This window comes from Monomorium pharaonis, chromosome 7, assembly GCF_013373865.1.
Source record: "Monomorium pharaonis isolate MP-MQ-018 chromosome 7, ASM1337386v2, whole genome shotgun sequence".
Classification (NCBI taxonomy): domain Eukaryota; kingdom Metazoa; phylum Arthropoda; class Insecta; order Hymenoptera; family Formicidae; genus Monomorium; species Monomorium pharaonis.
The window spans coordinates 10,039,278-10,066,197 of NC_050473.1; the positions used below are offsets into that span (position 1 = coordinate 10,039,278).

The 26,920-nt window shown below is 41.0% G+C and overlaps 2 protein-coding genes across 5 annotated transcripts in view; one reads left to right on the forward strand and one right to left on the reverse strand.

Moving 5' to 3' along the window:
* The window catches only part of LOC105830331 (cadherin-99C), a 111,157-nt gene that overhangs the window by 13,984 nt on the left and 70,253 nt on the right, over nucleotides 1-26,920 (reverse strand). The window contains exons 2-6 of one of the 4 annotated variants that reach the window (XM_028194979.2): nucleotides 23,829-23,904; nucleotides 16,402-16,467; nucleotides 14,437-14,618; nucleotides 11,848-11,970; nucleotides 9,010-9,264 (exon numbers count right to left, since the gene is read on the reverse strand). In XM_028194979.2, the coding sequence (XP_028050780.1) occupies nucleotides 9,010-9,264; nucleotides 11,848-11,970; nucleotides 14,437-14,618; nucleotides 16,402-16,467; nucleotides 23,829-23,904 (702 nt within the window). Of the gene's footprint in view, nucleotides 1-254; nucleotides 1,736-3,448; nucleotides 7,679-9,009; nucleotides 9,265-11,847; nucleotides 11,971-14,436; nucleotides 14,619-16,401; nucleotides 16,468-23,828; nucleotides 23,905-26,920 lie in introns of those variants that run through there. The other 3 variants (XM_012669591.3, XM_028194980.2, XM_036289673.1) reach the window with 3 other exon arrangements.
* LOC105829320 (uncharacterized protein C15orf61 homolog) overlaps nucleotides 20,013-26,920 on the forward strand; it is a 55,813-nt gene continuing 48,905 nt past the window's right edge. Inside the window, exons 1-4 of the mRNA XM_036289685.1 lie at nucleotides 20,013-20,091; nucleotides 20,692-20,774; nucleotides 21,044-21,128; nucleotides 21,355-21,403. The gene's annotated coding sequence lies outside the window, so the exon portion shown is untranslated. The remainder of the gene's footprint in view (nucleotides 20,092-20,691; nucleotides 20,775-21,043; nucleotides 21,129-21,354; nucleotides 21,404-26,920) is intronic.

The window sequence follows — 26,920 nt, forward strand, 5'->3', positions numbered from 1 at the left end:
GAAAGTGCCTATTGTGCCCTGGCGTGAGACTCCCATGCGTGCTAGGGCCCTCGCAAAAAAAAAAAAGAGAACGCTTGTTTCAATTTAGCCTAAGGAGAACATTTATCGCGAGGTCCTTGCACCAGTAGGGTTGAAGTGTTCGCCCTTCGACTGAGCTGAACAAAAAATTAAAGTACAATGGAACCCGCAAGTAATACACCGACGACGAAAGTAAGATCCAGCCAGCGATCTGTTTGCATTTGCAATTCACTCACCGTTGACAAATCGTCAGTGTCGTCGGCAAAAGTCGGGCCGACGCGAATCAGCGCGACGACGACCAGGAACGCTTTTATCGAACGGAGAAGCTCCATATTGTTGATCTTACGACGAGTCACGTTCTCGAATCCGAACGTAAGCGTCCTCCTCTCGCATCCTCATTTAGAGCGCCGTGATGCAGCGCGGGCGAACGCGAAACATCTTTTCGGCGACGATCGCAGGAGGGATATAGGCCCCCCCCAGGTATCTCTCGAGAATTAGTACATAATAAAGTGCGGCGATTGCGCGCACATGCAAGGTGTGTCCCTCGTTCTATCGTCCCACGTTCATGCGGTGAGCCCAGGCAATTCCTGCGCCGATCGTCGTGCCCGGGACTGAATCCTTAGACCCGCGAGCCGTTAACCGCGCTCGTTACGTTACCACATTCCACGCGTGGGGCCGTATAAATCATGCGTCTCTCTTTTAATCGGCCCCCGGACGACATGCCTCCTACCCGGCTCGCGCTCGTGTGCCTTTCAAGCCATCGGGTTCGTTGCGTCGCATTGGAACGGTCGTCGAGAATAACCGTGAAAAATTAGCGACAAAACGTCTTCGACGTTCCTCTCGCGCCGCCGCCGCCGCCGTCGCCGCTGCTATAGTGTGCTGCTGCGATAGCTCGTAAAATTAAGCTATGAAAATTTCATCGGGAGGAATATAAATTTTACGCAAACAAGACGTACGTGATATATTTAAAACGCCGAGGGCTCCCTTTTCCATAAATTTCATATGCGCGGCGGTGTCTCGGTTACAACTTTTACATTATTGATAAGCACATGCCGCCGACATTAGCACGTCTCCGTCGTCATTCTCCCCGGTGTTATTTCAGAAACGTCTTTCATTATTGAATGCTCTATAAACAGTTCGAATATCGAGTAGCGCTGTATGAGTTTAAAACGCTTTAAAGCCACGTTGACGCGCGGCGAAAGGGGAAAAGCAAATCCAATATATCGTGCCGAGCTATCGGCACACAATCGGGTTATCTCCCGCCATATATTTCAACGCGGTAACGCGGTCGGCGGGGGTGCTTTACGTAACATCAGATCATTTACATTGGTATCGGAAACCAACGGCGCGAAGTACACTATGTCATGGGATCTTCGTGTTTGCATCGACGATGCAAGTTTTCGTCGTCTATTCGATCTCTATCCGGCCTGTGTTCTCGCGTGAAATCGATCATGCGTGCGGATCATCGGCCTGCGAAATTGACGCCTCCAGGTTCCGGAAATGACAGCTGTGCGAAGCGCCGCGACCGCTGAGTTTTTTTTTTCACCGTTAAAATCGTCGCGGATTGTGCGAGATTTTCACAAGAAATCGGAAAACGTATCCCGTAGGATTTCGATAGACCGAGATTCGTTGGCACAAGAAGCAATTTTGCGTTTTGTCTATGATGAAAAAGAAACTCTATCACAAAATATTTTTTTATAACGTAAAAATACTATTTCCAAAATTTTATTTAAACTAAATAAATTTTATAGTAAAAAATAGAAATTTCTGATTTAAAGAGAATCCAAAGTTATCAATTCAAAATTTTTCATGCCATGTTTTTAATTTGAGAGAGTAAATCTAAATGATATATTAATGGTAAAAAAGAAAAGTTTCATATTATTTTAAACAATATAATAGTAATATTATATATCTATTAAAATAAAATAATTGAAATCAAACGTATGTAAGTCAAATATGTTGATTCATATTTGAGGTAAATTTGGATAAAATATTGGATTAAAATATATGAATTTCATTTACAACTTAATTCTGAGAAAACGAGTATTTATATTTAATATTTCCATATTAAAACAAGCTACAGTTAAAATTTACATTTGGTTCTCTCTTTCTCTCTCTCTCTCTCTCTCTCTCTCTCTCTCTCTCTCTCTCTCTCTCTCTCTCTCTCTCTCTCTCTCTTTGTAAATGCATTTTGCTATTTAACTACTATAAAACAACATTAAATAATAAAATGTTTACCAAGAAGTACAGATTTGCCATTTTATTATAGTTTAATACATTTTGCTGTTATTTTTACATGGAAAACTTCATCACGCATATTAATAAGGCATTTTTTTAGATATTTGAATTTGCAATATAGTTATTTGAAATATTAAATGCCGCAATTGTGAAAACTGTTCCGACAAGTTCTTGTCTCCTTCACCTTGTCACGATCGAGTCACGTCGATATCCATTCGACATTGTCTGCATCGAAGGCGGAAGCAACCGATTTGTAATCAACGTTTCGCGACAACGCGCTCTCTGCCGCAAAGGATTACGTACGCGAGGCGTTCCGGAAGTTGTCGGCGTCCTCTCGCGCAAACAACCGTTCATCGCTTCGATTCATCGCTATACGTAACAGATAACTCTCCCCCCTCCCTGTCGCGTCTGTTTCTATTCGTTCCGTTAATCCTCCGTTTTTTTTCCCCGACGTGTACTTTTTTAACGATCTCAGATTCTCGGCGCTCTGTAGTTTGTTATCTTCTACATAAGACGGGTTTATCCCGAGTGGGCAAAATATTAAGTCCCGACAATGCGAAAGAGATGAAATTGAAATATCGATCTTTCTTTAACGCGCTCGCGCGTCCTGGATTCCAGTGACTCGAGTCCAGTGATTCGAGGACTTCTTCGCCCACGTCAATGCCAACGCACTCGACGTGGAAGCGCGCCTCCTCAAGCGCAATCGCGTTTTAATACCGTACGTTTGACAAAACGAATCTTTCCGTCTTTCTCCCCGAGGCACGTCGTCGATCTCCCGACGCAGCAGCGACAAAAGAATTCACGCGCGAGCGTACCGTTATCATCGTGCGTACGCGTAGTGCCAGGTATTTCAATTCCGCAACGTTTAGAAAGAAACTCCCCAATGACGTAACGACCGTTCGCAATGCCGTTGCTTAGGCCGCCATTAATTAAACGTATTCTTTTTATCGCCCTCTATTTTGATTTCAATTATGATTACGTAGATCACGGCTACGCGAACGAGGAGAGAGGGAGGGAGAAACTTCCTTCGCGCGAATTAGCGTGACGCAGCTAGCGCTCTTGACATTGGAAGTTTCGTAACGAACGCGTCGAGTCTCACTTGCACTTTTCATGCTAAACAATATTTATTATCACAAGAGAGAGAAAGAGAGAGAGAGAGAGAGAGAGTAAGAGAGAGAAAAAAAAAAGATACCGCAAGACGATTGAAATTCACAACCGCGACGTACACGCACGGAGGTTTTACGCTATCTCCACATATATCACACGCGTCCAATCGGTCAATACCGATCCTGCTGATTTTCCGTAATATCGCGTTCGTACGGAGCCGCGACGGAAGGATTCGCCGCGGCGCGTTACACACGGCGGGATCGGCCACGTCGGCAACCGCGCGTCGCGTCGTCGGGAAAATCGAAAAATTCGCGTGCAACTCGCGTTACACACGTCCCGAAGCCGAACGGTGACTAATGCCGGCGAGTCCGTGGCTCTCCTACCTCCTCGCGCATATCTAGGCTCGCGTGCAGCATGCACCGATGCATATAAGTCCCGTCCGCGTCCACTGCCCACCTTGCCAGGTTTTCCAGACGGTTGCCTATCACCGGCGGGGCGCACAGTTTTCTTTGTTCGCCGGGGCCCACGGTGATCGACGTTTATGCAAAACTGTGCCGCGCGCGTAAGATAAGATTAAAGACAATTGGGGACAGTCGAGGGAGGCATTAGCACGCGTCAACAGGCACGAAGAGAAATCGAGACCCTCGTCGATGATCACTCGTTAGGCTTCGAACTTCGGCCTCTTCTTCACTCGTTACACGAGTGTTCGTTATTTCTTTTTGTACGGAATGTAATACGTAATGTTCAGCTCAATTGGAATATTACGTAACCAATTAATTTCGAAGGCTATCTCTATCGTCATTGTTATTTTTATCGCTTTGTTCGTTTTGCGCGGTTGCGGCACAATTGGCTCGAACGTTTTAAATTTTATCATCGGATTAACATCGGGGGCGAAAATTCAGTGCTGAAAATATTAATTACACTACAAGCCAATGTAATAAATCCTTTCAGAGAGAAAAAAAGAGTTCGTTGATTACGGAGTGCGCTTGCGGAGCCCGCAATTATCGTGGCGCCGGCATACGATTCCAATCAAAATATACGATAACCGCCAACCATAACAATAACGTGGCCGCCGAAATGCCGTTAACACGAATAACGAAATATACGCGGCTGTACGTACAAATAAAAACACCCGGCGAAAATGCCACGTCGCGACCAATGCAAACATGCGGAAGTTTGTATTTTTTTTTCCTTTTAATCCGAGAGGACTTTCTCGTTGTACGTCAGAGAAGTGACTTTATTGACTGCCTCGCTTCGTATGAATAGGCACTCACGCGTGGAGAACAATTCTTAATACCGCGACCGACCACCGAGCGAGTGCAATAATCGCGACGCGACAAGTACCGTCGTAAGTACAAGCAAATGGCGCGCAATCGCACGCACACGGTCACAAAGTATTATATTATCCCGCGCCGCGCGCGTGTACGGAGCCGCGGTGGATTTGACATTTTATACTGCTTCCTGATTATATTATCATAACCCCGGGGGAGCGAGCGAGCGTCGCGTAGCACGTAGGTAGCACGTTACGTTACGTCGCTACGGCGATATATGCCGTTGCGGTCGCCCCGCGTAACGATTCGTCACGGCGATCGAGTAATCTACCGTGATTGCGTAGGCGTCCGGTGAATGCGCGATATCCGCTAATGAGCATCTTACTTTCACTTGCGCGCGCGTGAGACGATGACGTTACGCACGGTCCATTAGCAGTTGCGTTAACGCGCCCGCTAGATTATACCGATGGAAATGTCTCTTGCATCGCCCGTTTGAAATTTTCTTCTCATTCTGCGATTCATAAGGCCAAGCCCTACTTGTAGCGCCTTACTCGCGTAATTGCTATTATTAAAAATTAAATTAAGTAAATTGAGGTTATTTTTTATTTACATTTCTTATTAAGAACTTCGCGGAACTGTGTTTGCTGTCTTGTTACGTAAGTACCTACCCACAGACTTTAAAATATTTATTATCCGGCCTTTTAGAAAAAGTTTGTCGAGAACCCCCTGTCCCAGATTCATACTTATAACTTTGCTTGTAACTTTAAAATTCGTTATGCGATCAGTACAACTTTCTTACTTAAATTTTTCCTCTGAAGTGAAACGAATTGAGCTACTTATTTATTTATTCATTAATTATTTCTTGGTTTAATAGTGGCGAACAAATAAGAAAATCGCAGAATTTGCATTAAAGAGCACTGCGATTGTCGGACCAATATATCCGGCAAATGATTTGAACGTTAAAAAAAAAATATTGCGATACCTCCGCGCGGACTTGTGTAACCTGTGGTTCCCGTCAGCGGAAAGTCCGGATTACGATGCATACACGAGCGATAAGTGTCGCGATATACATCGATCGCTTCGTCGATCCGGAGCGCAATTTGCGAGTTCTAATCCGGTAGTAGCGACGGCCGGCGTTGTACCTCTGTAAGCCGAACAATGTCAAGGGTTTGGCAGGGGTGATATGCAAATAGCTACAAGCAACGGCAATCTGTTGGCCTCTAATCTGCCGGGCCGTACGGTTAATGCCTTACGGTACCGCGAGGCGATACCGCACGCGTGTATCGAACGGAAAGCTTGCGTTATTCCCCCGACGGCGTTACCGTTACGCGCGATCCTTTCCCCGTTTCTCGCTGGTGCATTTGGCTGAGTTTGCCCTGATCGCGCGAAAACTTTGCGCCGGAAATATCACAACTCCTGTCGTGGCCGGGTTGTTATCGGAAAACTATCGGCCAACTTATTCCGGTTGCAGCTTCAACCGCCGGTGTGTGGTCTTCGAGCGGTTACCACGTGTGTAATATAAGATATGCACCTGAAGGTATCAGTTTTACGTTTGTTTCTTTTATCTTGTAGATTTCTCGATCAATTTAAATGCAACTTTTCACCTGAAAATAGTTTTTTAAACAAAAAGCTAAAGTACTGTCATTTATTCCCTTTATCTTTTAATTTACCCCTATTATTTAGAAATTAAGGAAGGAAGGATTAATTTAAAATCGGCGAAGGAACTTCGCAGATACAAAAAGAAGCGACAAAACTTTGAAGTAGCTCATAGGGCTTCATAAGCCGCGCATTTTCCTTGTTTATCGGCAATATTCGCGCAGCTCTACGTACGGTCGAAGTACCTCTGCACAGCACGCTTCTAAATACGCGATTGATAGGAGTAATTAATTATTCGGACGTGGATTATCTAAGCCGGGCGCTAGTAACTGTAATTAACGACTTGTCTGTCGTGCGCGCTGTTTGCGCACTTGTGCGAAACCGCAGAATCGATTAGTACCATTAAAATCATTAGACGTGAAAAAGGGCCGGACACGCATCTACCCGGTCAGCGTGGTGCCGTTGCCGTCGGGTTGTAATACCGTTTAGCGAATGCACGCCTGCGGGGCCCCCGTACGTATATCAGTTTCTAATCTGCGACAGAGCACGCGGGACGTGTTTCGTATACGCGAAGATCGTGCGCGCGTAACGAAGCGTGCACGTTGCACGCGCACGTTCATCGCGTCACGCATATAATTATGCACGCGCGCGCGCACAAACGTTAAGTCTCCTCTCGGAATTATTGCGAAGTATACACGCTCGCGTGTGAATTACCGCCGTGAGATATCTTCTCGCGGCTAATACAAATAAAGGAATTCAGAAATGTTGCTTCAATGTATGTCGCTTTCCATGCGTGGCATTCGTCGACCTTGTTTTCTCGTAAATGGGCAATCGGGATAGCTGAAACTGTTGTACCGCGTGCACGTCGGTGATCGATGAAACAAACTGTTGCATAACTTTCGTACGTTTCTCCATTTTCTTTCGATCTCGAACAAAATTTGTATAAACAAAATTTAAAATTTGTACATATATATGCTTTTAACATTAAACCGATTGCTTTCAACATTGACGATCGTAGGAGAAGTGCTAAAAAATATACGCTCACGAACTACAAACATTTTACACTTTTTTCTTCCCCGAGAAAGGAATGTACATTGCGTTTCAATTTCATGCTAAAATAATATATCTTCAAATTGCGTTTGGTACTCTCTTGGGCGACATTCTGTACCAACCTTTTGAGACAGACGTGGAAAGATAAAAAAGGGGAAAAGATAAAAAAGAAACTCGTGTGAAGATAAAAAAGGGACGGCGTGAAAGACGCGTCCCGATTACGTTTTGGATTGAAAGGACCCTCGAGGTGCGGACTAATAGCACTCAGGGGAACAAGAAGTCGTGTGACGAAGAAGCGTGATATGCTAATGCAAATATGGTTTTGCGTCGCGCAGACAGTCACCGCTGTGACTCATCGGTCAGTCCTTCGTTATTCTGGCCCCTCATCCCACACCGACTTGACCGTTGACTATCCCACGTCTTCCCCGTCGATTTCGTCTCGTATCGTTCACGTATTAAATTAAAGAAACACGCGAATTTATAACCGATTAATACACACCGGTTGCGTGCGCGCGTATTCGTCGAGCCTGCAGTCCCGCGACTACAGGAATAAACGCGGTTAACGCAGAATCGACGCTCTCTCGCGAAATCTCTCCGAGATTTAACGACGGCGCTAAAAATGCTCTAGATCGTCGTTGTACGTCGTTGCTTATTACAGGCGCACGTTGTTGGTCGTGCACGCCTGTAACGACCGAATAAAAGCAGCACGTCGAGAATCGCTCGCAACAGGTGTATGAACGTTACGTAACTTAAATACCACATAGACGACACATACGATGTATATACACATACACTGAAGTTCTTGGACAATATCGAGAAGCTCTTGTCTACAATTTGCAATAGAAAGATTTCCTTTTCCTCTCACACTTTTCGAAAAATAATTATTTCAAAATTACAGGACCTTTGTTACATGCTCGTCTATTTCTTGCAAAATTAGTAAAATTCTTGTAAGAACATAACGCAATTTGGTTACCAAAACAAAAACCATATATTAAGAAAGCTATTAAGAAAACTTTATTATCACATTTCTTTTTAACCATTCCTCGCGCAAAATTGTCATTACACTCGCTACGCTAAGGTTTGTCAAACCTGAACCTGATCTATCTTAAAAAATGCATCCTAAAAAACAATTTACTGCACATCGTCAAATGATTACCGTTGGGTCCCCGTTATTCGTACAAGAATTTTCTACTGTCGTGCAGATTTGTAACTCGATGTCGCGTAGCGCAATCGCAGCGTATCGTAGGCCGAGCTCATTATGCTCGATTATCATACTCGACAGATATGTATTGCAACGGTATATGCAACACGGCTAACATGGTTTACTACTTTACTAGATACACAAAAATTACTTACAAGATACGTAAAATATTGACATACTAGAAGCTTTTTAGATGATTTTTGCTCTTGTAGGAATAAGATATTGATTTTGTAAAGATAAATTGAAGTTATTTTTTTTATAAATTGTGACATTATTTTTATTTAAAATCTTTCGTAGCAAGATTTTCAATTCTTTTTTCTCTTCTATATTGCGTCAGACGATGTTCTCATTTAGTAAGCGATCGTATTTCCCCCGAGAGCCCTTAGAACCGTTGTGTTAATTAAGTCTCGGTAGATCTAACGTCTTTATCTCAACGCCTACGTCAACGTCACCGACTCACTTGAATTCACTCTCGCAAGTCCGACAGCTCCAATCAAGTAATGTTATTAGCGCAAGATTGAAACTTACCGATGCCAAGATGGTGACGAGATAACGCTGAGTCTTCTCGTAGTCGAGCGTTCGATTGACCGTGACCTGTCCCTGGTGCGGCAGGTTGATGCTGAAGTAGCCGTATCCGTCGACCGTCGTGATCCTGTTGCGTCCGACACCCTCGATCCTGCTGCCGTCGCCGGGTGCGATCGAGTACTCGACGATACCATTGACACCGGCGTCAGCGTCGAATGCGTCGATGTTCTTGAAAATTGTCGAGCCGACCGGGGTGAGCTACGAATAAAACAGACGCAGCTCGTTTGAGAATTATTCTCGACGTAACAATTGATCCGTGTTCCTCGCCAGGGAGGAAATGCGCCAAGGCGCGAGCTGCTGGAAATCGCGACTCTCCTTTCGCTTCAGCCTCCAGCCGCGATGAGAAATTGCGGAACGATACATATATATTCTTAGAATCGAGCGGAATTGAATTTATGCGGCGGGCTTTAACGCGGTTTCAGGGGGAGGGGGGGATGCTGGTTAATCGAAGGCCGGCGGGGTCACGGGCGCGAGTCCGGTCATCGGGATTAATAATTCGACCAGGGAACAGGCCGAGCAGGTTGCGGATGCGTGCGCGCGCCAGAGGATTCACGGAGTACACGGCGTACGAGACCTCGTTGTGGGGGGATTACGCGAAAATAATTCAACGGCTTTTTGCACGGGCGAAAGCTGCACGTCCCCGATTAATCCGGAGATAAGTTGACGACTACCGTGCAACGCGACCTGAACGATATATTTTCTCGTTCACGGCGCGCGCGAGCCGCTCCTCGTTGCATTTGCTGCACTTGCCTTCGCTTATCTAACGGGATCAGCAACCGCCTTCGAAATACCGTGTGTCTCAAAGTAGTGTTCTGTGACGGCTGAAATCGGTATGTAAAACAGTTACACGAAGAAAAATTTTGTTAAAATCAAAACACGTTTATCAAAATAGTTACCAAGGTTTAAGAAAAATGTTTTTACATTCTAGAAAATTCAATCCGAGCGCCCCACAGAATTATTTTAATTTCGGCAAAATCTCTCTCTCTCTCTCTCATAATATGTTTTTAAACGACGACCCGAATTCTTCAGTTAACGGTACACATTCACGTGGTGCTCGGTAAAGAGATCAGAGTTAATTAGCATATCCTTAAAAATGAGCCAGCCTTAATGATATTCCCACGGAAACAATTCAAGCAAAATAATCCTGGTCGTTAGCCACGGCTATGATGGCCAAGGAAGTTGTCGCCCCTCATTTTACTTAGCAACGCAGCTCTAATTTCCCCGAGGTTTTTAATGACGGATTAAACGAGCGGAGGTAAGTAAGAAAGCGAAGGTGGACCGTTTCCGGCGCTCGCATATAATCACTTTGCTATCCCGTAAGCGATTATCGCCGCTTGTTTTCGCATGCTCTCGCGACAGTACCCTGTTTCTAACTGCGGATTAATTAGCTCAAGCTCGGGCCGACAATCTCGATCTCGATCTCCCGCGAGGAAATCCCGCGATTCTGTGCAATTATGCACGGCGGGTAAGTCAAAGGTTGCGCTCTCTCGCCGGGCATACATTTCGCATACGGTAAGAAAACTAATACACAAGCTCCGTTAATTAGACGACAATTCGGATCGAGTTCAGAATTAATTATCTTTGCGCCATCGCGCAGCATGGTTTCTGTAACGATGATTTATATTTTATTCAAACGAACGATGAAAAGAAGATCGAGATTGGGAATCAAAGGTCTACAACAAAGGTAACATTTTTATATAACTTGGCAACGAGACTTATTCCCCTCGCGTTCAATTATCCTTTCAGAGCTATTCAATACGCCAATAGAAATGGTACAACAAACGACGTCATTCCCGGCATAGCGGATCACGGAGAGGGAATGCAAAAGAGGGGAAAATATTGTCGCGACGTTCGTGATCCTGATCGACCGTCGCGTCGGTTCCCGCGCCGCCGCGGCCGTGCCGCGGTGCCTCTCCAATAATTCTCGTCCACTTAGCGACGTGACGAATCTACTTTCTTCGGAGAAGAACGCGCGCTGACTCGACGATAGACCGGGATAATAGAGCGTCCACACTCGGCGTCGATGACTCGCATTCGACACACTTTTAATTTCCGTAAAAATTCCGTCACGCTCGTGACGGGAAACGTGTGTGTACGTCCGGCACGACGAAAGTCACGAATCGCTCGGTGGAGAAAACGATTGTCCGACAGCGCGCGCGATTCTAACTTTGTAACACAGTCGCGGACGCTATTATTTTCCGAGACGGAGTCACCCGCGGTTGTGTTCCAATAGCAATGCTCGTCCGCATTTCCTGCACCGTTCTACTCAATTTAACGCTCATCCCGCCGGAATATAATTATCGAACTTTCGCACACGGCGCTAACTGCAACAGTCTCTTATCCGTCCATCATATTTAGATGCATAATTATACAACACGCAGGCCATTATAAGTATAAATTTCTAGCTGCGCGTGCATCCCGCGTACGGCGTGTAGCGCGACTCATTATAGGTATAAATTTACTCCCCGCGGTACCGCGTGTATTACCGTGAATTACCGTGTTATGCCCGCATTTTCACGCTCGGCGTTCTATTATTCCCCTAATGCAAAGCGTATTTTCCACCCACGGCGACCCCGGGACCTCATCCGCTTTGCCTGCGAGCGTGGGGATGACGCGACGTCGACGGGGGAACTATTGATTGAAGTTAATTACACAACTCGAAAGATGATGGAGCACTATTTTACGGTTGCGCAAGTATACTCGATTACGGGGGGGGGAGAGGGGGAGGGAGGTGGAAAACCGGCCTTCCTTCAAGGGAAGGAAACTGCTTTAGACTCTTACCTCCGGCACAGTAGTTTCATACGGCGTATTGATGAATTTAGGTGCATTATCGTTGATATCGGACACTCTCACGATCACCGGGATCATTCGCTTCTTGTTGGTCGACTTCACCGTGCAACTCAACTGAAAAATGAATTAATATTTATCATCGAAAAGCAAACATAAAAATTTAACACATTTTAGTTGCTACTAAGAGTTCAAGTATCTCTACAACTTGATAAAAATAATTTTTAAGAATTTAAATAATATTAGTAAATTAAAAAATCTTGCTGCGATAAGATAAAGTGATATATATGGTTACACATTTTTACAAGTCATAAATCTATCTAGGTAATCTTTTTTATTAAACGCCAATTAATCAAAAGCGATAAGACATGGAAAACTATTTTTGAAATAATAATCAATTACCTGATTACTCTACTTCAATCGATTTAATTATTATCCGCATAGGTTTCTATAAATTAATCGAAATGCGCCTCGCATTTCAGTTTCGATCGAACTTATCTCTATCTGCATTTCTCGGTCTCATTAGATCTTATCTATTCGTTCGATCAGTAGCTCTCGAAGTGTTCGATGCGGTACTTCAGACCTTTCACATTCCTCACACGATAGTGTCATAAGGCACAATGCGCATGCAGTTTCGCAGATGCCGAACGAGTCGGCGGAGAGAATGGCGAATCGCGGGCGGCGCAATGATCAGCGAGCAAATTAATTTCGTATAATTTATACGTAAGAAACCTGAATTGACTAAAATAAATATTTATAATTTAATTCTATTTTAAAAAGAAATTATAACTGCTCGTGTAGAAAACTTTTTGGAATCAAATTAGAATACAACACAATTTGCCTCAGAAATTATGGATGCTGACCAAAAAATATATAAAGATTCAGATTTAAAGGATAATATTTAAAAAATTCGATTTTGGTTAAATTTTTCTTTTTTATAAGAAATACTTTCTTTAGTTATGTTGATTATAATATCTAGCATAAAAATACATTTCTTAAGTAGTATCATAATGCGATTTACTTTTTTAGATATTCTAATCGGAATCTAAGCAGTGTTTGAAAAAATGTGGAAAAATTTTATACAAGTGCTTCCTTTCTATTAAAACAATAATGTATTTCTGTACGTGATAATTATAAAACAAAATGTTTCGTGAAAATTAATAACTTAATTTCTTTAAAAGGATATTATACTTTTTAATTTGAGTTTTGTGAATATATAAACCCGCACTAATGACCGTGCGATTTAACAACTGAAGCAGAAAGCTATTGTAGATTTTGTAACTTCCTTCGAGTGTTCTCGACAAGCTGCCAGCTTCCGCTTTCGCAATGAGTTTGCAGCTCGTGTTGACGGCGAAGAAAATAATAAAACATTTTACAGGTGGACGAGAGATCATCTTCCTAGAAGTGGAGGAAGTTTTTTGCATGGAAAAAGCAATGGCCATCGTCTTAAAGGCGCTAAATATTCGCGAGATGAATTAGACATTTAGACGTTTAATGGCCAATACAAAAAAAAGAGAAAAAAAATTCACTTGAAAGGAACCGAACAATACAATTTTTCTTATTGCATCCGTGAAGGATATAACTCGAGAAATATCGACATCTCGGTAGTGAAAGCTATACCATTCGCTTGTCTTATAATATTTGTAATTGTGTTGAGAAGGACGCGATAATGATGATATATCTTTCTCTACGAGTTTCTTCTATCTCTGCATCTCTCTTATTGCATATTATCCTTCATACATTCATTTGAAAGTCTCCATAATGGGAGCACTCCAATACTTCCATCTACAATTTTTTTCGCGATATCCAATCGACAGACGGATCGAGGACGGTGAAAACTCAAACAAAGACGAGTAGAGGAACGAAGGCTCTCGTCGAGTTTTCGCAAAGGATAACGATCGGAGAGCGCACATCAGTCGCAGGAGGCTGAACTTGCCGCACACATGGCGAGTTTCTCTCGGCACATCTTCGTTATTTATTATCGGGACTCCTGTTGCTGGTGGTTTTCCACCGTGGCAATTTGTCTCGCGGTGGTTCCCGGGTGACTTTATCGATAGAAAGTGGTCAAATGATATTCTACAGTTCACATTGCGTCGATGAATCGCTCGTAAACTTTCTCGGGTGCAAACGCATAAGGAAGAAGACGCGCGTGTCGGACTGATAGTAAACCTCTATCTGAACTTTCGACGTTCGGACGTACGACGAATGTATTCTTCCAATTCTTTTAGATGCAAATTCAGTAATCGCGAGACAATGGCTCAACGTCAGAGCTAATGTCAACGCCCCGTTTTGTACACGGCTATAAAATATCGCTTATAATTATAAATGTGAGAAAGCGCTTTAAACCTGGACGCTACGAGCGATCTCAATCTTCATGAGGATTCGAGTGCAAGAAGCTATGCATAGGGAGAATGTAACGCTCTCCGTTATAATAATGTGTGCGTAACAATTTTTTAGTGTATGTACATCTGTTCCACTTTTGAGCCTTATGCGGCCGCAACCGTTTAGTATATTACAGCGAACATTCTTCTACAACTTAAATGAATCAGGTTCCGTTAATCTTGTGAGATTAAGATCTCCTACCTGAAAAACCACATGCGAGAGATTTTCGCTGTCTCTGTCCAGTGGCTCGAGAAGCTGCAGCTTTTTGCCGTTGAGTTTGAAAAGGGGAACCTGCCTTCCAGGGAAGATAAGCTCCAGGACGGTCTCGTTGTAGGGATCGCCAGACACCGGAAGCTCTTCTGGCACGGTCTTCTGATCGATTGCTGAAAAAGGATAGCCAACCAAGGCGATTACCGTCGTGCACATCGATTTATCTTATATCTGGGACAGCGTAAAATGAAATTTTCAATAAACTGGAAATATACGAAACTCCGGCGCGGCAATATATTCTCGGTCGTTTGTTTAAGATATCAAGTGAATAATAATACTATGTGATGAAAAATTGCGATCTCTAAATTTTATCTACCAACGAAATAAAATTGTCCGAGAAAGCGAGAATTAAAATTTCTAATGCATTTTATCATAAAATAAATATAAAAGAAGTTACCAATAAATAACAGTCATGAAAGATAATAATGATGATATAAATAGCGAATATTTTCGAGAAAATTGTTTTATTACTTGTAATACGAGTCTCCCTCCCTCCCCTCTCTCTCTCGTAAAGATCAACCTGTCTTCACTCTCTCCAATGAATGCTACCTTGGCAGATTGATGTCGATCTCGTCAATATCTCATTAATGAAGGCCAATACAAAATTTAATTGCAATGTATTGGTCGCTCTGCTTCTTGGCGATTATTCCTTTTCTTTAATTTTCGTCATTCTCTATCGTAATTACTTTCTTTTGATAAGAACTAATTAAGCTGTCTATTATTACGCCGTCTCTTGAAGCAAATTTAACACATCGCTTTTCATACAGCTTTAAATCTTAAGATTTTCCTACTAAATTAAATTTGCTTCTACGAATACTAATTTTAATATATTCTGAGAATTTTCCCGTTTTCTTTTTATTTATATGTATAAGAATGTAAGGAGCTATAGAAACGCATTAACTTTTATCAGCTAACTGCATTAGTTTTTAAAGAGCAGTTTAAATTAACTGGCATGAATATAATAAATTCAAGTGGCGAATAAAGATTAAATTCAATCCATCTTTATTCTCTCTAATCTTTCTTCACAGAATGACAATCATTTCAAGATTTAATGCATTATGCGAGGTGGAGTAAATCTATTATTCATTTGTTCAGGGTACAATAACGAAGCCACTTCTCCGTCAAAATAAACTCAGCCGCTGACAAAGTCGTCGTACATTATGCATATAATGGAGGTCCGGAGAAAAGCAAGCGAGATAGTCGTTCAGATCTTCGAAATGTATGAGATGATTTCGTTGAAAATAGCGGGAACTAACGCGTTGATTCAACTCGATTTCGACGGTTATCGATCAATTCGATCGATCCGCTAAACGTAATTTCCGCGTAATAAGATGCTGGAATTGTAACACATTCGATACACGGTTTCGAAATCGAATCTGACGACTCGAGGAATGATCTATTTGCAAATGTAAACCTCGAAACCTTATTGAAAGTACGTGTATAACACAGCCGATGCGGTACGGACCGAATCTGAGATTGAATGAGTTCGTGGCAAGCGAGACTCGCGATGTGGAAAATTATAACGATTCAGATAGAGAGAATAATAGATGCTGCTCGAGAGTGTAGAAATCAGCACAAAACTTTTCCCGCGATAAAAAGATACATGTATTATATTTTACTACGTTATGGAACAAGCGCTGACATAAAAACTGACATAAAAAGAATTATAGAATAATTATGCAAAATAAGTAAATAAAATAGTAACAGAAGAACGTAAGAAATAGTGAGATCGAAAAAATATACATGATACAACAGCTTTTGATTTTAAATTATAAGCTAATTAAATTTGCACGTTTTCCTGGAAAGCAACGCTTTCAAAGCAAAACATATATGGATTTAATTAATAGAGATATTTAATATACGATAAATTTATATAATTGAACACCCCGCACTTACCATTTCCTCTGCTCTCTTCAATATCCAGGATGATATTCGATTGACCTGCTTCCACCTCGCATAAACCTGAAATATAAACAAAATATACAAAGATTATAGAGACATTAATATTAAAATAGCTTATTGATGTGCAATATTTATTGTTAATTAAATTTTAAGCTAAATGTTAGCATTTATTTGCTATATATTTATATGGCAAATTTGTATAATATTAATTAATTTTAATTTTATTAATCTCAACAAAAAAGAACACTTCAATATCTCGAATAAAATAAAATATTATGCAAGATTATAATTCTCTTATATGTAAAAAATAATGTTATTTTTGTGAAAAGTTTTTAAAACTCTTTTGACTATAATTATTGTTCATAAATGTCCTTTGTCACAATTTGTGAGACATTGATATTTTACTTTATGGCAACTAAAAAAAAGATAAGATCAGATCACCTATTAGATCACCTTGTTTTAATCTACATACATATACATACACTTTTGATTTATATCAAGTTAAAGTTCAAGTAAGTATTAAAAGTTAGATGTGAAAAATTTTTCTTCTTGCACAAGTATGTATGAGTACTTGCGTAAGTAAGATGAAAAACGATGTTTTGTGCTAAAACGTACAAATCCAAGGTTAATGTCTAAGGGTTATAACGTTAGAAAAAAAATTTATTTAAAATCGAATCCTGTTAGGATTTTGTTTATTCCGTAGTACTTATGCGCACAAATATTTATACATTTATTTTTGCGTAAAAAATGTAAAATTATTTCAAGCAGATTATTTCATGTTGAATTATATTTATATTTAATGACTACAAAATTGAAATTGCATACGAGAAGCGCACGCAATGTTTCTGTAAATAAAAAATGTGTACGTAGATTGAGACAAGGTGATCTAATGGCTGTTTAAAGATAATAATGACTCTAATGACATCTATTATTTATAATTACGTGTGTAATTATCTGTATAATAAACGTACGAACTGTTCTTGACGATTGGACTTTGAGGCATTTATAGTTCACTCAACCAGCAAGGGCAATCAGGCGAGTAATAAAGCGAACCGTTACGGCTATATTTCTACGATAGCAATGTTATATTGCATTTCCCGAGCATGTACGATGCTCTAATTTCGTTTGCGTGCTGATAAAATGTAAGTAATGACGATCGTATTTTGGATATTTTAAGTACCGTGCATGTTCTATCTGTAGTCTCGCACGTTTAACTTTTGTTATCATGCAAAGTAGTAAAGCGATAAAAAAGCGTGAAACAATCGTTCGTACAACAAGCAGTTACCCAAGAATTTCGTTTGCAGATACAAAAGGACAGACTTGTTTTTCATGTAATTTTTCGATAAATTTAATTATAAAAAATCTAATGCAACATTTAGTTTAGCAAGATATGCTTAACGTTAAAAAATAAAAATTAAATGTAGAAAAAAAGGGATGTAATTAAATTTTGAAAAAAGACATCGTTTTCTGCGACTTCTTGAAAATATATTTCATAGACTTCACGTGCAGATAAAGTTACTTTTCATCTGCATGCTTGCAATTACACTCTATCGAAACCAGTACGCAACTGATGCTCAATTTCCGCGTGTCATTAATTCTCAGAGTTCGTCAACACGTCCGGTCTCTCTCTCTCTCTCTCTCTCTCTCTCTCTCTCTCTCTCTCTCTCTCTCTCTCTCTCTCTCTCTCTCTCTCTCTCTCTCTCGCTCTCTCAAACAGGTGCGAGAAATCCGCGTGGTCGGAAACGTGACGCGCAAAACGCTCGCATCAGGAGGGAAGATTATGCAGCGAGTACACCAGCTGTTACGAAAGGGACCGGTCGTCGACCGATTTTTGTCACGGGACCTCGCAAACCGGATGAATTAATCGGATTGCACGGTAACGAACATGAGAGTCTAATTACTGACACGTTGCCATTACCGATGCGTACGTGGGTTCGTTACAACGTAAAATGATTTACACCAGGTAACACGATAGTCCACCGTTTTAAGTGCCTATCCCCACTCTTTTTTGACTTAATATCCTTGTCACGGTAGTTAAACTAAATTAAAGAGTGACATTACGATATAATAATTCCTTTAGAAGTTGAATTACAAGAGTTGAAAATAAATTGTTATCTCTCATTATGTGTCGTGCATGCATTGCAACTTGATGTCATTTATTTCATGTTATTACTGTCTTAGCGTCATCAATACTGTTTAATTTTTTAACAAACAGTACAGTATTATATATATTTTTTTTAAGCAAAATAATTTTAATAACATTTTAAATTATTGATTATATATTATAAATATTTCCATTTTAAAAAATCTAATAAACCTAATGTTTACTCGAGAAAAACTTTTAAATTAATTTTAAAAAATGGTAGTAAATTTATTTTATTATTCTTCTCTCAAATCTCTCTTTTAGATTCTAAAAGATGAATAAATTATCTAAATTTAATAAATCAATGCAAAATCAAACTATGCTGCTTTTGACATTGAATGCAGTATGTTTATTATCTCCCGTCAAGCGTTTAATACGAAATTAATTGTTTGCCATTAGTAAACTTACATATAAAGCTTAGAGGTAGTAGATCTATATTTGTCAAAATTAATTTAAAATAACAGAAACGGATATTACCCGATGTAAATTAAAAAAGAAAAATATTTGGAAGAAAATATTATCAATAATATATAATACGAGATTTTTATAAAATTTCAGCATGTGATGCATATTGCGCATATAATATTTAATTTCAATATCATATATTTTTTATTAATCAATTGTAATTTCATTAGACTCACGTTGCTTTGATTAAAGTTTTAATACCAGGTTGTGGTTGTCGATATCGAACGTTTCGTTGACGGAACACGATGAGCACGGGATGGACCGATTCCGAGTGGCGTTGCGACTCGATTAATTAGATAAACAAATCCTCCATTAGTCCCATATTTGTCCCTTGTTACTATGTTTAAACATCACGTAACGTAGATTCAGCGGTCGTTTGACATGATTAATGATCTGTTAGAACGCATTTCTCACGAATCTTACTCGGTCGGAAAATTCGATAATTCCAATTATTCTCAGATATTATCATAAATATCTATTTATAGTTTCAACTAACATATTTATCCTGTGTTACAATCAAAATTGGGTAGGTTAATATTTTTAAAAAGTTAAATTAAGTTAAAGTTAATAACTTTTATAGAATTAATTTAGTTACGTAAAAAAGTTATATATAAACAGCAAACTAATTAGTTAAAATTAAATTTAATTTAATTAAAAGTTAATTTTAAAAGATATTATTTATATTAAGTCAAAAGGTAATTTTTTTAAGTTAGGTGACTGAAAACAATTACAATACATAAATTTATTTATTTTACTTATAAATTAGATTCATATAAAATAACAAAGAAAACTTCTTAGCTTTATTATTTTTAATTTTTAATACTTTAATTAATTATCATCCAGCGTGCTTACAATGCAAAGCGGCAATCGCCATAAAAAGTGTGAATTATTTGTCCGAAACGCGTATCAAATGCGTGGGCGCGAAATCAGGAACGCGTAAACGTATTCCGCCGCGTGAAGTTGTCCGCGCGAGTCCGCGCGATTCATGCCAACTTAATTGCGTATCGTCACTTGCGGAACATGGCGAGCACGGGACGGGTCGACTGCCGTGGCGTTGGTATTCGTTCGAAAATTCGGTAAGCAAACTCTACCTTCATCCGCGTCTCTTCCCTAACAACAGCTAGCTATCGCGGCTAATACGGATTTGGCATTGAACATCGACGATGCATTGGAACAACGCGTATTTCACACGATTCACACGAGACGTACACGGCCGAAAAGTCTGTCGTGCGAACGACCAAGCGAGTAGCGACAGGATCGTATATTCCAGATATTTCGGGTATCGCGAACGATTGACTCGTAATCTCGACATTCGGATATTCAACTTACGTTAGTAGTGCGAAGCAATAACCACCGTAAAAGGCGAGCGTGAACCATTCGTTGTCCGAAATGCGGAAGACTCGCACGGGCGACGCGAAGGGTGCAACAGGTGTAGCGTCGCTGCAGCACTTTGGCGCGCGAATTGATCTGAAGTGATCCGCGCGATTTACCGTGCGAACTCTCCTCGCCATCTTGGCGTTCCGTTACTATGTTCACGCTTCATTTGCAAGCGTGGCGCGCAATTTCTATGTCCCTATTATCGCCTGAGTATCGTCAATACATATCGCGTGAGATTGACATAAAAAAAGTCGCATAAATTGTTATAATCTAAGGATAGTTTGTAACGTCTTTTTCAGATAGGAGTGTACTATGAAGCAGCAACAAGGAAAAACAGAAGAGAGCTAATACAGGATGGAAAACACAGAATAATGACAATTAGGTAAATATTTTATAATTTATTTCATTACTCGTTATTAGTAAAAATAATTATTTGTTATTAAATTATTAGACATAAATTTCTTTACATGTAGTAGAATTAACGTATTACTTTTTTAGTATCATGCGTTAATTGGTTAAAATTTTTAATTTAATGTTTTAATAAATAATAAAAATATATATATAATATAAAATTGTAAATAATTGAAATATTAAATTTTTTTAATATAAATATTCTATTTAGTATTTAAATTATTTATTTATCTGATTCAGAAAATAACTTGGAATGTATCGCAAGAATTTTATGGACTGGAGAGGAGGAGCCCTAGGAGGAAGCATCAGGCGGAGCAACTTTGCGGTAAGAATTATTTATTATTTGCATAAAATTAAAAGTTTTCCTTTATAAGGATAGTTTTATTGTAATTTATAATAACTAGACACCAGAGCAAAAAAAATATATTTTTTTATTCTCTAATGTAGACGCCGTAAAGGTTCTTTTTTCCAAAATTTTATAATTATTTTTATAAAAATGTATAAAAATTTTAATGCACCTGTTTAACGTAGATATTATATTTGTGTTACAGAATCATCGTAGTCAACGTTGCAGACAACTCCGCTGTTGCGCATCAGTTGGTGAGTGAGAAAGTTTTTTTTTTTAATAAACTGAGATTGAATCGACGGATATAAATACGAGCCGGTAATAAAAAGCAATAAAGGGCAATCTTTCTTTTTCCTGACCTACTCTGACTAAAAGTCAGGATGATGAAGCGATAAAAGGTAAATCCAATTTCGTTTGAAATGGCAAATATTGATAAAGTTATAATAGTTGCAATTAATCAACGTATTTAATCATTAAATCGAAATCCAAAGAATAGATAGCATGATTTACACCATCCCTTCGCTCAATATCGCACATTCTCGCATGTTGTCGTTCGTCACATTGCGAAATCGCGCAATTTACACACGAAACATTCGTCATCATCCGACCAGTCACGCGCAACACATTCCCTGCCGAGCCTTCGTAAAGTTTCCCCCCCGCGTAAATCTTTCATGACAACGGGCCACTACCGGCGAACTCCGATCATTTCTTCCCGCATAGAAAGTGATCGCGGCATTAGAAAGTGCATACTGTACGAGAACGAAAGACATCGTGTCGATCGCGACCCATATTTCCTATGCGCGCGTGAACAACCGCGAGCATCTGAGTTGTACCACAAAGATTCTGTGTTACCCATTGACCGACGGGTGAAAAAAAGAGCCGTAGTCATGATCTCATACAATCTGTCCAGAGGCGTTTCCTTATGTGTAGAATTTTTGACGAGTTTCAAGCTGGATTTAATACATTGTCTAGACGGAACTTGTATTATCGCAGACCGTTGCTTAGATTACGACCGTATAACGTAATACACACGTTGAGATAAAAATATCTTCTGGAATCCGGCAGCGTAACGATAGTTGATAAAGCAACTCGCGTATAGATATATATATATATATATACGATCAAGTTCGGTGTCGTGGGAATCGATACGGAAAGTATCACAGGCGGTGCCCCCGTCGGGAACTTTTTCTGCCTCTTCAACACCAAATCTATTACGGCGGAGAAAAGTGTGCCGTGTGTGCGCGCACGTATCGGAAAAAGTTTCGTACCATCTGGATTTCCGCGAGACCGGTACGTGTACGTGTCGCTCCTTACGTAACGGGGAACAATCTGTAACGCGTAAACTGAAATGGAAGTCAACGGCTGGTTCGCATTAGTGTATGGAGAACGGGAAAATGGAACAACTGGAATAAAATAATTATTTAAAGCGCGGATAAGTGATTATTATATTTTATACGAGTGACGTAACGCGTATAGCTGAAGGAAATAGATCTATCATTTTCGAATAATAAGGACCGATGTATCCCTCGTGCAGCACAATGCAGGCAGCGGCCGTGTTCGTTAATTAACAGGCACGTTTTTCGCATTATACCGAACGCGCGTAAATACCACCTCCGATCCGCGATGAATCACGTTTCTTCATCTCGCGTTAGAGCGTCGCTTTAAAATGCCGCGCGAGAGAACCGCGCCTATATCTCTCGTCCACAGGCAACGCGAATTATCGCGGAATGCACGTTTTATCCTGCTAAGCCGTCTCTCTGTACACGCCATTCTCTCTTTCTCTCTCTATCTATCTGCAAATGCAGCCGTCCGTTGCGTTCGCCACGGCTAGGTATCGAATTTATCGATACCTCGTGGATCTCCATAGATTTTGCATTTAATACTCTTCTTTCGGTGATAAAATGAAAGGGAAGAAAGAAAAGGAAGTCCGCACCGTAAGAAACGAGAGTTGCGCATAGCGTCGAGTACACGTGAGACGCGCGGACGATTAAAGCGTAATTACGTAACGACGGTAAATCAAATCGGCGGTTGAGAAGCATGAATAACGCGGTCGACGTATCGATATACGAGAGATGTGGATTGCTTCCACGGTACGAACGGTAAATGCCGTTCAGAGGGCTAACACCTCCGCGCACGTGCCGTCGATCCGCGCGCACGTTTATGCCCGGCGACAACGATAAAACAGAGCTTGCACCATCAACCGTGACATAAGTAATTGGCAATCAGCTGAGATAGATTTACGCGTGTGGGAAGCCACACGATCCGGCCGTGATTGACTTTTACGTACGGGTCGTTACTTTATTTTATTCCGCTCGTGCTCGGCCGAAGGTTTCTTCGGGCCGACGATTCTTTGCAGAATTTTTAGAAACAACTTTCAAGCACGTTACTATTAACCCTCTGAGTTTGACTTAACGTGATAACTTTGAGGTAACATCGTCGCATGACGCTTTAAACTATGGAATCTGGTTATAATCGAACAAACTTCGTTTTTGGGCTTTTCATAAATTTATTTGAGCGGGAATAATAAACATTTTTCTTTTCTGACTGACATTAGGCTTTGTTAGTTAAAATTAAGAACGAGAACCACTTGATCTTCGCTCATTCACGTGAAAGAGTTAAAGAATGTTTTCGAATGTCGACAATAAGAGAAACAGGTAATTTATTGCAATAATAACTTACCGACTTTAGAATGGGCGTATCGAAGATGTAAAATCACGCACGCCAAACACCAAAACCAGCGGGTCATTGTTTTTGCCTGAAAAGAAAGAGAATAGAAATTAGCTGCAACGTTATTAACATTTCAATTAAAATGCGCATATTATAACCGGGCGGATCGTAAATTGCTAGATCGCGAAGTGACTCGTGCGTGAGCAGTCGCGTCTTGTGAGATATGACGATCTGTTCGCCAGAGAGATCATCATATTCATAAGCTCTTCATGCTTACAATGGTTCTTAGTGGCTTTAAGCAGCAATCTTTTTACTGAAATATCGCGGAAAACACGAGACACTTTTTATCGCGACGCACGTTACTTTATTGCGGATTGTGCAACTCATTTTAGCGCAGAAATGATGACAAATGACTTCTTTGAACACATCATCGTCTACTCTGTAAACTTTAAACATGCATTTAAAAGTTGTTTTAATTCAAAGTTAAACATTCCCTTGTTAAGTCTTGTCCATTGTGAGTTACTTCTAAATCTTGAAAATAACTTGAGGAAGCTCGTCATAAAACGAAAACTTTGATTCGTAATGATAGATACCTGCTTTCGAAATTAATATACCTCATACGTGTTTTATATTTTCGACGAGTAACGATACGCTCGCTGTGATTTTCGACGGCGGCGTGCAATGTACGTTAACTTCCGATATCCTCTGGGGCGGTTCCTAAGCGATTATCGATATAGAAGGGATATGGACAAAAGCTTAACCCGGGAGACGCGTCATCTCTCACGTGCGAAGACGTGAGAAGAATTTTGTACCGGCAAAATCGATACCGCGTGGACAGTCCTGTGAGGTCTCGTACGTCGTGCGTGTGATAAAACCAGCGCGAATAAAATATCGAACGAAGGGAAACGACGTTGTCGGTTTCGCAGGATCTCGCAAGTCTCATTCCGCATTCAGGACAGAACTCTATCGCCCCTCTCTCGCCCAACATTGCGTGCTCCCGCAGAAATGACTGATCCACATAGACGTTTAGACACATCGGCACAGACCCGAGCTCAACACAATCACGCGTATCGCATTGCATTCCGATATCATTATACGTTTTTGAAACAACAGTGCGATAAGCGTTTGAGGAAAAGTGGAAGAGATCAAGAGATACTAATTTAAGAGGAAACTAAGAGTCGGGACACGGTTCACATTACGTGTTTCGTACAGATACCTAAAGCAGGATAGCTCACGGGAGCTCATTTTTTATTTATATCTTTTTAATTAAAAGGAAAATTAAAAACACGCGTGACGATCTCATCATTTAAGGACAATGCCTTTTGTGGGTATCCGCAACAACTTGCGAAAACGAGACGGACATGGTACCGCGCTAGTGATACGGGAAACGTTAAAGGATCCCGTACGTTACGGGAATTGCGAGAACAATTGCACGGCTACGCAATACCCCGGTCCCTCTTTGGACTTAACTGTATTCTCGTTCTTCTTCAATTATGAATTATTCCGCGTGTTTTTGCAGAATATTACAAGCTGGCACGAGCAATGCTAGCAGTCACCGCGGGCTCATCTTCCAACTCTTTCGCGCTGAGGCAGTCGCTACACGTTTCCCAACGTGTGATATGAGAGCGCGATACTGCGCTCACGTTTACACCGGGTAACGTACGTGTCGGATTTCGCGCGAACGTTATGGACAAAAGTCGAAAATCGAGATAGAAAATATATTAAACGGACTACCGCGGTTCCGCATGGCGAGAGCACTCTCGCGTGCTCGCGAGGTCCCGCTAGAGATCGCACGTAGTCACCTCGCACTCAAATTAGACTATCGCTTGGAGCGTCGTTCGTGCAACAACTGTCTCGCGTGCGCAAAAATCCCCCGCATGCAACAACACAGTCATGCGTTTGCATATTTTAATCTCACGCTAGACCCTCGTAGCCTGTTATCTTGGTCGGCTCTGCGGAGTCTACGGAGTTCCTGTATAAAGAGCCGGTACAAACTGGACTGCAAGGTCTTCGGGGATCCGTGGGGAATTGCGCGCGCGATTAGGAATTAATAGATTCTGCTGGGAAAAGGCCAGCTCGCAGGATCGCCGTGGGATTTCTAAATTCTAAATCGAGCCGAGCAACTTCGGCGTCATTCAATATAAATTCTAGAACGTAGGGAGCGTACTGCAAGAAAGTCCATCTCGGGAATACAACGAGCGGCCGAAGAAAAGCATTATCCGACACCCCACGTAGAGGATATATGTATACGACGCGGCAAATCATTCACTTGAACTTTTTCGCACGCGATAAATCAAAGTTTCCTTTCGAACTGGACGCAAGAGCGAAGCGACGCTTTCGAGGGCGCGCGTACGCGCAACGTTTTCACGAGAGCAAAAGAAGAATACGCCATAATTGACGTAACGACCGGCAACTTCCCATTCACCATACCGGGGATAAGTGGGATCGCAAGTGCGTTCGCGGTTTACAGCGCGGAGGTTTACGATGAAAATTTCCTTCCGATAATTTCGCGCTTCGATCTTCGTTCATGGGAGGGAGATGCGCTTCTTACTTACGACGCCCGGTCTTCTAACAGAGTTTCGTCACGGCGTCTCCTCTCTCACTGTGAGAAACGGTGGACTGTTTTAAAACGGAAACTCCACCGGCCTAGCGTAATCCCCGCGAATTACATAATTAACGTCGCGGCGGAAACCGTAACGTATTGATGAACGAGACGAAATAACCGGACGCGATTCACTTTCTTGATGATTTATCGATGCGTTACAGAACAACCGAGGTAAAGCAACGTATAAATTATACGAGCTGCGGTTTCCGAATTTATTATCGCTAACTAGATCGCTATCTGAAATTGGAATTATCTGTTCGGAGATACAATTTACATATTGCATCACAGGGGATGCGCATTAGACGTAAATTTCTAGAGCGTGGTTGATTGGCGTTAAACGCCTAAATCCAGAAATAAGCCAAACGTAATTACCGATAATAATTCCAGTTGCAAATAGGGAATTATTTCGGAGATTATTATTTGTGAAAATAATGGCAGCGTAGTTTCGCACGAGGGCTCCTGAAAAAGATATGAGGGTCGGGCCCGCTCTCTTTCAAGG